At 37.4% G+C, this 12,500-nt stretch overlaps 2 protein-coding genes across 7 annotated transcripts in view; one reads left to right on the top strand and one right to left on the bottom strand.

Moving 5' to 3' along the window:
* LOC137983717 (phospholipid-transporting ATPase IF-like) overlaps positions 1-3,121 on the bottom strand; it is a 73,239-nt gene extending 70,118 nt beyond the window's left edge. For 4 of the 6 annotated variants that reach the window (XR_011118998.1, XM_068830889.1, XM_068830892.1 and 1 more), the window contains exons 1-2: positions 2,920-3,104; positions 337-471 (exon numbers count right to left, since the gene is read on the bottom strand). Coding sequence is in view for 5 of the 6 variants with exons in the window: in XM_068830889.1 (XP_068686990.1) it covers positions 337-471; positions 2,920-2,952 (168 nt within the window). In the remaining variant the exon portion in view is untranslated. Of the gene's footprint in view, positions 1-336; positions 472-2,919 lie in introns of all 6 variants that reach the window. The other 2 variants (XM_068830890.1, XM_068830893.1) reach the window with 2 other exon arrangements.
* A 64-nt stretch (positions 3,122-3,185) lies between these two features.
* LOC137983364 (negative elongation factor A-like) overlaps positions 3,186-12,500 on the top strand; it is an 11,930-nt gene continuing 2,615 nt past the window's right edge. The window contains exons 1-9 of the mRNA XM_068830576.1: positions 3,186-3,772; positions 5,996-6,163; positions 6,603-6,692; positions 7,432-7,562; positions 7,898-7,964; positions 8,860-8,972; positions 10,176-10,325; positions 10,890-11,093; positions 11,704-11,803. Of these exons, the coding sequence (XP_068686677.1) occupies positions 3,394-3,772; positions 5,996-6,163; positions 6,603-6,692; positions 7,432-7,562; positions 7,898-7,964; positions 8,860-8,972; positions 10,176-10,325; positions 10,890-11,093; positions 11,704-11,803 (1,402 nt within the window). The 5' untranslated portion in view covers positions 3,186-3,393. The remainder of the gene's footprint in view (positions 3,773-5,995; positions 6,164-6,602; positions 6,693-7,431; positions 7,563-7,897; positions 7,965-8,859; positions 8,973-10,175; positions 10,326-10,889; positions 11,094-11,703; positions 11,804-12,500) is intronic.

The following is a 12,500-nucleotide window of genomic DNA, read 5'->3' as shown; positions in this document are numbered from 1 at the left end:
GTTCCTTGCGGGAGGCAGCCAGTGTTCTATTCTTTTAAACTGGAATGCTAAGAGAATGCTCAGAAGAACGCTATAGGCCATTTCCGAGTTCATGTCTACCGCCTCTTCAAAGCGAGTCAAAGTGCGAAGTTTTTGTGACGGTAATTAGTTGGACTTTACATATGAATGAACCCTAATTTTCATAACAAAAACTTCACACTTAGACTCACTTTGAAGAGGAGGCAGACATGAACTCGGAAATGGCCTATTGAGAGGAGTTCTTCCTAGTGTTCCCTGAGGTTACTTGTGTCGGGTACTGTAGTAAATCCAGGCTGTTTATATAAACTACAAATGTACCTTCGCCGTGACAATCACATTGTCAGCATATCGCTTCTGTTTTACTTCAACATCTGGTTCATCACTTGGGTATTTGTTCAACACATAAACAGTTCGCCACTCGTCCTCATAATGACGTCTTCCTGGAAGAAGACCCTACGAGGCAGAGTAATATTAAATGGCCTTCAGTGAGCTGATTAGACAAAGCACCACCCACTGTGGACACAACTCCATCAAAACCCCCAAGAAAATTACAAGTTGTTCAGTTACACTGTTTTAACCTCCAATACACCTTATTCCATAATGGCCACCATTTTAAATTAGTATTCTTTTGTTCGCTTGCAAATTAGCCCTTGTTGCCTCGTTCAAGGCTAAATATTCTTTTGAATTTTCAGCTTAAGAACGAGGCAACAAGGGCTAATTTGCAAGCAAACAAAAGAATACTCAAATGACCGCCATTTTGGAATAAGGTGTTTTACAGGAATGGTAGCATAAAAAATTAAAGTTCCAAATAATCTAATATTGTTTGGGTCCTATAGTATTAATGCTTCATTCTCATCTTTTGAAACTTATCTCTGGGGTTTAATGCTCAGTACATACAGAGTATAAGGAATGGTTAAAAGGCAGACTGAGTGTGTATTTTAGCCATAGGTGGCAATCACTGTGACGATGACTTTGCAAGCAAATTTTAAATTTTGAAATTCATGAACGGTCATTAAGTTTATCCTTTTGTCTTCACAATTTCAATTACCCACAAAGAAATACAATGGTAAGGAAGAAAAGGCATGTCTTTTGAGCATTTTTTGTGTGATGCTACATTTGCATTGAGTATTATACCGTACAGTGATCTCCTATCTCTGAGGAGCTCTGTAAACCATAACATTTATTGATTTTTATGCAGGAAAGATTCATGTCAAAAATAAGAGCCACCTCTAGCATTGAAGTCCTGGATATTCATTTGACAATTCCATCAAGACCAGAGCCATCTTCTAATTTAAAGTGCAATACATAATATTGATTTCTTAAAGAAATCTTTCCGTGACTGAAAAAAAGGGTTGCCAAATTGCAATCGCTTTGTGGCATTTGCACTGAATATTGCCGACAGGATAACGTATTTGTAGTCCCTTGTTTCATGACAGGTGGACATTAAGATGGCCCCCACTCATAAATATATATTATCCTTGTCAAGCAGTTTTTGTTATAAATGATCATTATGTGTGTCTGTGTTTTTAATACATAATTATGTTTAAAAAACATAAGAGTAATAATTTATGCATGTACCCAGTAGAGAAAAAATTAACATCTGTTGTTCTTTTTAGAGCCCAAAAAAAAAACACTAGAGGTAGTTACTTTGAAAATTAAAATGTTCTGTCCATAATGGTGATGGATCACAAGACAAGTTGATAACTTTACCACTACATGAGCTAATGTGCACCAGGAAATTAAGTAAAACAGCCAATTGGGTACTCAATACAATACAAAACAGTGGTCTCATTTACTACGCAAAAAGAAACGATGGCCACCAAAAAAAAAACCTCTATATACCAACATAAATTATTAATTGCACATAAAATTCTGCCTGCTGGTCTTGGCAAACAGTACATCTTAATTTACCAAATTTAACATTTTTAAACGCGAGCTCAAAATATGTGTATTTTCCTATAATAATAATGGCAGAAAATTCGTTTTTATAATAAATTTCTTCCCAAACATGTTTCAGCATAGGAGGGAACGATCGCATAAAATATTAATTTGACCCAATCACCTCAGCGATTTCAATTTCTGAAAATACTTGTCTATAAAGTTTGTCCAATTAAAGAAGGGTAACTGAACATATGCCATCCATAGCCCTAGTCATGCATAAGTATAAAACAAAATTAATCACGAGTAGGTTTCAAAAATGATCCTACATAATGCATTCCATTATTTCTTTTAAGATATATAAGTTTAAATACACAACAAACGTTTGCATTCAGTCGATCTGTAAGCTTGAGTTCTCGAATGAAACCGAAATACCTTGAAATATTCATATCAAACTTCTATAGATCTTGAGATTTTGTGTAGCGATCCCGTTATGCAATTATCTCAACTTTACTGAAATGTCTTTGGTACATTGTACAATATTACAAAAGCGCCCCAGGAAACTGGAAAGGAACTAAAATAATACATCTAGTCATCATCATGCATGCATGAAAATTTCACTTGTAACTACGACTACAACAATAATTAAAATTGCCCAAACATATAAGGACGACCGATAAATTACGCTTCCCGGACAGATATAGCACAAACTAGAATTCTTGTAACACCACATTAAGCAATCTTGTAGACCAAACGAAGTTGAATATTTTTGGTACGTACAAATCGAAACTTGCCGATCGGTAAGCGCGAAAGCTGAGTTAAGAAACTTTGGCCGTCAGTTTCAACTCGATAATCGCGTGAAACGCCGAAGTTTTTTAACACGTTTATGGCAAGGGAGTAAGTCTCTAAAAGTATTTCCAAATTTCCTGCTAAAGGCAAGACACGATCTCATAGCTTCTAGTTTAAGGACTAAACCGGAAAGTGAATGCTTCTATGTCACAGTCACGTACGTACGGCACTTACCCAAAGCCGGTCTTTCAAGCCTCCAAAAGGCATCGATTTAAAGAAACGTCTTCTGTACTGATCAGTCTAAGACGAATAAGAATGTAGATCCAGATCACATCGCGTTAAGTTCGAATCGTTTTACATCTGTTTTTATTTTTCACCTGGGTTTTGTAAACATGCTCAAGTAAAACAGCGGAACTCGATTAACTCCGCAATGAAGATGATTGGTTTAGGAACCTCTCCTTTCCCTTCGAAACTACAGGCTACCCAATTCATTAGTTTCCAAGGCCGTTTGACCTTCATTGTATATAGCAGGAGGCGAGCCTTCTTACACGAAACAAAGCTTCAAACGTTTTATTTGGACTGAAGTAAATGCTTTGAGAAACACAAAAGGAATTTATTCAGCAGGGGCAGCTAGTGAGTTGAATCGAAAAATTTCAACTCGGAAAGTAACATTGGTGATCCTGTGCACTCAACTGTGGTCTCAGGATAATGGCGTCCGTTCGACAGGCAGACACAGCGTTGTGGCTTCACAACAAATTATCCTGCGATGATTCTTGGTCGGGCAGCAGTTTACGTTCTTTGCTGACCCAAGATGTACTCCGTAATATCCCAGAGTGTTTTCACAGGCTAGAGACACAAGTTAAGGTTAAGCTTTTAATGGCTTTTCTCCATCTTCCTCGAAGAGTCATCGAGGAAACGAACGCCGAATTGAGCGAAATTTTTGAGATCGGCAGCCACGATGAAGACGAATGGGTTCGCGTTTTGTCAGAAATATTGAAGTATTATCCGAGTACAGGAATGTTGAATGTCAATCTTGATCAAGTAAGTCCCGTGTTTGCAGAAGTCAGTCAAGAAATAATGAAGACAGGTAAGCTGTAGTTGTTTAAAAAAAAACGGCTTTGTTGGTAGGGGACGTGGGTGCCTTTGGAGCATGGCAACGATAAATGGGCGTTGATTCTGAAGTGAAGGATTATAACGATACTCACCGCATTGTCACCTACTGTCGTTAATGTACCAGCCAGATATGTATTGGCCGTCGAAAAAAGGTTGTTTTGTTCTGTGGTTAGCAAAATTTAAATAACAAGAGAATTGCTTATAAACAGTAAAGTCTCCAATATATTTTGTTTGAAAATCCATGGCCACAGTGAGGGCATGTACTGCATCATTGCTGCAAGGAGGGGGGAGAGGGGTTTGTTGGAGAGAGTGACGAAGTTGCGAGGAGAAGTGATTTGCTGAAAAATGTTTCTGTATTGTTTTTCGAGTAAAAGTTTGGACCCCCCACCTCCCCTCCCCCATCAAGAATGCCTGTATCCACCCCTGGTATTATTTCTCAGGGGACCTGACAACAGATGAACAGATGATTTATAGGAATTTATAGGAAGCAGATCTGTGATAGCAGGAATAAGGTTTTCAGCATTGTACATGTAAGATTGTAATAATGTTTACCGCGTGCCCCCAAGTCACCACTGATAACTGTTCAGTAACACTGCTTTTTATTTTGTTTGTTTGATTTCTCCGAGTGATTGGGGAATCCCCCTCTGTACCATAGACTCTTGAACTGAATGGAAAGGGCGGCATTTCATGTTATATTTAGCTTGTTATTTTATTTTCCACAATGTCTCGAACTGTTTTGCATGGGCAGCATTTCTACTTTGGTAGATTTTGTTTTTCGATTATCTCCTTGCTAGTATATTTGGAGTGGGCTGCATTTCCCTTGGGTGGGGCAGTAGCATGATGATTATCATTCTGCTTTGGCGTTTTGAGGCAGGACTTATGGAATTAGGGCGACGGAGGAGGTGGAGGTAATCACAGGATGCAGTTTGTCAAAAATGCACAAGATTTTACAAGTACTGTACCAAGCTACCTCCCTGACCACCCCTCCCCCTCCCAAGTTGACATTTTTCAATGAATAAATTGAATTAATTTCACAATTCACATTTGTGGGTACATAGTTATTTTTATTGACAAATCTTAAGGAGGCTTCCTAGAGTTTTAGGGCCGCAGGCAAGCTGAGCACTACATGTAACTAGTATGGCGTGTAAAGCCTGAATCGCGCATGTTTTTCTGATTTTTGTGACATCACCATGACCAAATCTGTAAAATTGACTACTAACTTTCTTGCGTTCCATTCGGTAATTATTTTTAAAAATTGGCTCTGAGTCAGTTCTGACCATATACAGTGCCTATCAAATATCCTATATTTGTGAAAATATTTCAGAGCTAATCGAATACATGTACAGTACATTTAGAAAAACAGCAAATTGCAGAACATTGGCAAAACCGTCTGGACGAGCTTGACTTTTTACCACTTCAAATGTCAGGCAATAAGATTTCCATGATATGGCAAAGAATAAAAAAATTCACAGAAGGAAAGTATAAATAATAAGAAATTTAGGCCAAAAATAGGAAGATATGTGCCTGTTATTAGATGTGATTTTGCCATGATAATGGCCATAACCCAAACATTGACACCCAAAAAATAAGCGTTATTATATTATTACCCATACTGGTAATTATAAATCTCTCCAGGGAAAACTTTAAAGAAAAATGAACTAGGTTTCCTTTTGTAACTCGTGCCCTTTAGTGAGGGTATTCGCAAATACTCTAGGTAGCCACATTAAGTCAACTCTTGTGGAATAATCACTTATTATGGGAGTCTACCAAAGGATGCAATCAGTTTCAGTGTCACTCTTATGGGTTCTCTCTTCTTGTTAGAGAGTTTGGAAATTCGTCATTTTGAGAAGGGGATTAATGCAAAGGAAAAAAATAACCTCTAGATTTTAGATAGTAGATAGATAATTACACAATCACATTCTTTTTTCATCAAATTGCTTTCTTATTCAGCATACAAGCTGCAGCTGAAAATTAATAAGATTGTCATGTGTATGGAGGGACTGTTTTTGTAAAGAAAATCTGACAACTGGCACAATCCGAGGGGAAAAAATGAGCTTCCCATTGCTACTGTACAGTACATGTATAATAAATTATAATACCAATAATTATGATAACTTTTTCTGCCACCTTAATTTCACATTAAAATGATTACCTACAATGTAACTGATGATTGTTGCCTTTTTTTTTGTCACTATAGTGGCTAACCTACCTGATGGTGGATCCAGTTTTCTTCCTCTTGAATGCCTGTATTTGAACAGGTCTGCTCTTGTGGCCATGGTAGGCCCCCAGCCACCCCTCCCTAAACACTTCACACTAAGACGAAAACCCAAATCTGCTGCTCTGAGAGCAGAGCTTACACAAAAAGGTAAAAAGTGGTTGATTTTAATTTACATGTAGATACATGTGTACAGTGTACATGAAGTTAAATGTAATTTAATGGATCTACATGTAACAACATGATTGCTAATGCATGTGCATACATTTACAGCTTTATTTATAATATAAATTTAGCTCAGTGCATGCATTTTGATTTCCCACGATTGTGACGTGTAGCGTGGGTTTAACCACAACATTTTGGTTGCATGATGGCTAATAATTACATGTACATGTATTGTAGACAGAAAGGGCTATGAGTTCTTTTAAAGATACAATATCAGTCTGATCACTTTGCCGTAACTGAATTTTGTTTTACACCTGTGTGTGAACCCATTCATCAAATTAAATGTTATCTACAGTTCAGTGTGAAATAATTTGTGTAAGTTGTAAATGAATTTTACTTCTTTTTTGACTTTAATTGATTTAAGCCAGCGAAGCCTTGTCTGCACAGAAAAAAGCAAATCTTCCAAGCTCTGGACACAAGCTTCAATCTCCATCCAAAAAATTTGAAGCCCCTGGTAAGGAAAATTATATCAATTGTTTAACAGCAGGTGCTTGAATCAAAATACATGCTATTTATCTCTTTCCTGATTGTTTAAGATGTAATTATATTTTTCCGTGATCAGCTTCTTTAGCATGTGTTTTAATGTTTCTTGAACTCACTGTCCCCCGGGAGTGAGACTTGTTACATTTTACTGTGTGTAACACCAGGTGATTTTACTAGTTAACAGGTTAAAGTACATTATTAATTAAATTACACATTTACTGTGATTAGTACATGCCCCTAACTGCTACGTGCAGGACTTGCAGAAAACAGACGTGCACAGCTGAGGGTGGATGTATTTTCGAACACCTCCGTTTTCAAATCCAGGATGATACTACATGTATTACATGTATGTGGGATGAATGTTGGTTCTGTAAAATTCTTCATTGAGACCTTTTTTCCCTGCAGGTAGTAAATATTGTTTTCCCCTTGGTATAATAGACAGGCAGACAGACAGACAGTGAAAGCAAGGTTGATTACTGATAATTATGAGAAATGTTACAAATGTGCAAAACAGAAATTCTTTGAAAAGGCAAAAGTGAAGAATTGTTAGTTATACATGTACAGAATGCCAAGAATAAAACACTTGTCTTTAGATGAACTACAAGACAGTATATACTACCTATAGGAATAATAATATATAAGAATAATAATAATAATAATTATTATTATTATTATTATTATTATTATTATTATTATTGTTTTGTCATCAGTTCGAGTTACCCAAAGAACATCTAACACCTCCACAAGTTACCGACCAACTCCAAACCGAAGCTCTTCTTCAAGTGGTTCATCAAGAAGCATCATCTCTGCTGCAACACTAAAACATCATGGAAGGACAAAGGTACACATGTACATGGATCCAGCTTCATTCTCTTTGAAAGTTCATTTCATTTCCAAGCCTTCAAATTAAACTGGTCTCACATTCAAGTCCTTGTACGTTGTAATAAAAAAAAATAATAATGATGTTCCAGTCCTTGGATGTGTCTTGGACTGGCACTTAATTTATGTAGACTTCATGTGGAGTCCAGTCATCATTCTCAGCTTAACCCATGGACCCCTGTTATAGATTTTACTCTGTCTAACACCGGACGATTTTACTCATCCAGGGGGCTGGGGGGAATTCAGGAGTCACTGGGTTAAAAACTCTCCAATTGCCATTCTTTCATCTTTTATCAGCTGTTAGACATAACGGAACAACCAATTGGAGGCGGCAGAGAGCTGAAAAGAAGAAAGAAAATGGCAGGTGTGCTAAGGGTAATCTAAAAGAATTAATGATGAAATAAAGTAAGCCAGTGATAAATTGTACTTGTACTGTACTTAAGAATTCCTTTATGCAAAACCTGGTGAGTGCTCAAAAGTTGCTTGACTCTTCAAAGAGGCCTGGATGGAGATGTTTTTTGTAGGGGTTAGCACAAAAGAATTACTGTAACAGTGTAAGCTACTGTACAGTACATGTTCATCATCAATAGGTGTCTTGATCTGGCCTGGTCTTAGGTAGTGTTCACAGTATCATTGTTTGAGAAAAAGGAGAAGGAAATTGGCAGGTGCTGAAAGTATTCAAAAATTACACTAATGGTCTACTGTAGTGCTCATGTCATTGTTTGAGAAGTTCAGAATGGGGTCGACCCATTCAGGAACCTTGCAATAGGGGTTTTCTCTGATGTTCTTTGTCCCCACGAGGCTTAAAATGTTGGTACGGTAGGTTCATTCTTGTCTAAGCTCAGATTGCAACCAAGGAACGTTGATGACACAAATATAACTGTCATTAACACAGATGGAACTATGCAGTGGTGGTTGATTCAGTACAAATAACACCATTTTTTGTTGATACATTATGGTGGTTTGAATAAGCGCCGACAGCCGATGAATAGTGTTGGCTATACTTCCCTCAGAGAAGTCAGCTACTTTTTTCCCTAAACTGAAATAATTAAGGACAGATTCTTTCAAACATAAGATTACAATTCATTTTGACGATGACAACAGTCAGTTACTCTACTGAAATCAGCCGCCAACTTCAAAATGTCAATGGATCGCCTGTCAGTGTCATTCCTTCAACTTTCATGGGCAATCGATCTTGTTTGACTATGGGTAACTGATTTTGTCTCGTTTGATGAATTACCACAAACTTTTTGAAACAGAATCCGAGCATGCAGAGGAAGCAAAGCATAAAAAACTGGAGAACACGAAGCCACTGGAACCCACAACCCCTGATTATGCAGCAGGATTGACACCTGTCACTCAACCATCAAAAGTGAGTGTTGCAGACTGTAACCTACACTGTAAACATTTTTTGACAATTGTTATAGTTGAGCATTTGTGTTGTACATGTAAACAGGGATAGATTTTATCACAAAGGGGAAACATTTACATTGTAAAGTTTTAACTGAGAGAATAATATTGAGCAGGTGCTTACACAGTAAATGTACATGAAGCCAATAGACCGTATTCATAAATGGCAGTTAATGAATTATTCTTTTGTCTTCATGCTAATGAGACCAACCAGCCTTGCTCTAAAGCGACATTTCTTTTGTGTTTTGTCCATACAAATGAGGCTAGTTGATCTTGCTGGGACCAGGACAAAGGATTAACAGTAAGGGGTTTTTAAAGACATTTTACAGTAAAGATTAACAGTAAAAAACGATGTTTCGACCCAGCTTCATTCATTATCAAGTAAGTATGAGAATAAAACATTAACATCTATTTAAAGAGAGAGAAACAATGGGGTAAAAATATGTAAAAAGTATGAAAAATATTGGAATAAGGATTGCGTTAAAAAAATATGTAGAAACATGCAGAAAGTCAAAGCATAAAACAGGGGCATTAAAACAATAAAAACATGGAGGAACTATTTAAAAACCTTAGCACAAATTGAATCAGACTGTACATTAATAAAAAAACATTTCATAAACGAGGCAGTCAAACTTCCTTGTGAATTTCTTTAACACACTAAAATTCTTGCTAAGGTCCTTTGGAGCTAAAAGGTGTTCGTCTCGGAAATGGTTGCCAAGAAAGGAGGATGAGCCTTTATGTTCATCAACACGTAGATGTGGGTGCCGGCGCCGGCGTGTGAAATCAATGTAATCTACATCACACAGGTCACATTAATTTACATGTAAATTTGTAAACATCAGGCACTGTTGGCTTAAATTCTCCAATTTAAGATCTCGCAGGACAAAGGAATAATTTATTGGCTGCCATTCATGTTTGCCGTATGTCAATGCTACAGATCAATAACAAAATATTACGTGGTTGTGATTTTTGCTGAAGTTGTCAAAAATGTTTCAATTTGATCCTTTTTGGAATGTAAAGCGGAAAACTGGAAGAGTAACAATCAAGTGCAAACCGTATCAGGATATACACGTATGGTGTACACTATGAGGATTTAGAGTGATATTCACTGTAGAGTGTGACCTGTAAACTTCTTGTTACTCCTTGGTGGGTCATTGCTTTTCAGCCTCCTTCCAGTCCACAGACACCTTCAACAAGCATGGTGCCACCGTCTTCTGCCCCATCTTATGTTCCACAGGCTGGATCAAGTACCTCGCAATCTTCACCCTCAGATGCTTTAAGTGAGAGTACTATTAACCTCAAAAGAGAGTTGGAGGTTAGACGCCTCTTTTGTCTTGATTTTTAAAAATGCAGTCAGGTTATACCTTTGAGCATCTTTTAAGTCAATTAACCCATTGACATGTACGCATTGCGTACCTATTTTTTACATAAACCCATTGACTCCTAAGGAGTGAGACTTAACAGATTTTACTCTGTGTAACACCAGACGATTTACTCGTTGATGGGAGGCTGTTCAGGAGTCTTGAATAGGTTAACTACTTTAATTTGTTTCTGTCCTAACATGCTGCACAAGTTGTATAGAGTTGACAAGATTGGAAGTCGCTTGTTTGGTGGCCAAGCTAGTGAGAAGCATGGGTCTAGTCCTGACATGATGTCATCCTTTGCATTTGAGTTTTAAAGGAGTTGATTGTAAAACAATTTCTGATATCATCTCCCTGATAAATCCATGCCTCTCACTACCTTAGTCGCGGGAAAACAAACTACTTTTGGTTTTGTTGAGTTTTATTATAGTGCATTTAAAGGGCAAAAATATGTTTACTTTGGGGCACTTCAGTTAACTCTGTGCTGCAAGTGATAGAATTTTTGATTGTTTTATCAGATGCATGTTGAACAACAGCGGCAGATAATGATGAGGGAGAGACAGCAGAAGCAAGCAGCAGCTGCAGCACTAACAGCCAGTTCAGCAGTCTCTACAGCACCCTCGTCTGTGGATTCAAGCAAGACTCCATCTGCTGTTCCTACTTCAGCCACACCTGGCAGCAGTCAACAACAGCAGGGAAATAAACGACAGTTGGCACTCACGGTGGGTACTAACCATGTGTCACTGGTTGGGTGGTCATTTGACAAAGAACATTAATTATTATTATTATTATTATTATTATTATTATTATTATTATTATTATTATTATTATGATAAGGTAAAGCAAAGTGGTCCAAACACATCATTATGGCATAAAAAGGTTCCAGTTCTTTCTTGTATCATCATTATCATCATCATCGTCATCATTAGTATTATTATTATTTTTATTATTATTATTGTTATTATTGCTACAGGTATGATAAGGTAGAGCAAAGTGGTCCAAACACATCATTATTGCATAAAGAGCACCCAGCTCTTTCTTGTAGAAATGCAAATTTTAAATAATAATAATAATAATAATAATAATAATAATAATAATAATGATGATGACAGATGGAGGAGGAAGAGGAGGATGCAGTGTAAGTGGCAGCCACTGGGGCAGTGGCGGCGGACTAGCATCACGAGGTTGTGGTTCTGGTCTTGTGACAAGGGAAGCCCTTAGTTCTGCTGATAGCCCCAGGGGCTGTAGTAGCTTTCACTGTATCGTGATGTGGTCACTTGCGCACAATGTTGGCACCATTAAGGATCATCTGTTTTTGCTTTTTTGTTGCAGCGAGACCAAATGCTAGCTGCGCACGAAATGTTCAAGAATGCAAACCGTGTGAGTCGAGCAGAGAAAGCTCTTATTCTGGGATTTATGGCTGGTGCCCGAGGTAAATTAAAGTCTACAAACTTCTATTTACTCACAGCATTATTTACTGTAAAGCATGCAACTGGTAGCGCCGTGTGTAGAAGGAATGATGAGGAGATTGACCTTTGTAAGAGACATCGTTGACATGATGTCCTATGGTTGACTCTCAATGGGTATTGTGTTGACGATGAAACAACAACAATGATATTGAATGAAGGATATTTTTCCGAGTCTACATTTCTCCTTCATTCAATATGATCAACGGGTATTGCCCCTTTCATTCACAGACAGCAAAGACTGTAAAGAATTAAGTACCAGAAAAGTTGTGTGAAATGTACACGTTTGTTATCAATTTTAAAGGGAACCTCCACACTGACTAATTAATGATTTTGAACCAAAAATAATAATGCTTGCCTGTCAAACTTGTTCGGCAAGCTTCCCCAAAAACAGTATTTGTATCGAAAAAAATAATTTAGCATCAGTTATTTTCACTTTAAAATTTCCCGGGCGCCACTATCTTGAATAGTTGTGTCGTGTTATGGTCGCTCTTCTGCTTTTGTTTTGAAACAATAGGGCAACCATGTTATGTAACAGTTATTTAAGATGGCGGTGCCCAGGAAACTTGAAAAGCAGATAAACACAACACTTTTATTAGAAAAAGTTCGAACAATTTTGATTGTAAATATGTTGTTCTGTGGCTTAAAAGTTACTTTCTTTCT

The sequence above is a fragment of the Montipora foliosa genome, chromosome 13 (assembly GCF_036669935.1).
Source record: "Montipora foliosa isolate CH-2021 chromosome 13, ASM3666993v2, whole genome shotgun sequence".
Lineage (NCBI taxonomy): Eukaryota > Metazoa > Cnidaria > Anthozoa > Scleractinia > Acroporidae > Montipora > Montipora foliosa.
The sequence above is the reverse complement of the archived record's forward strand: the minus strand, read 5'-3'. Positions and strand labels throughout refer to the sequence as shown.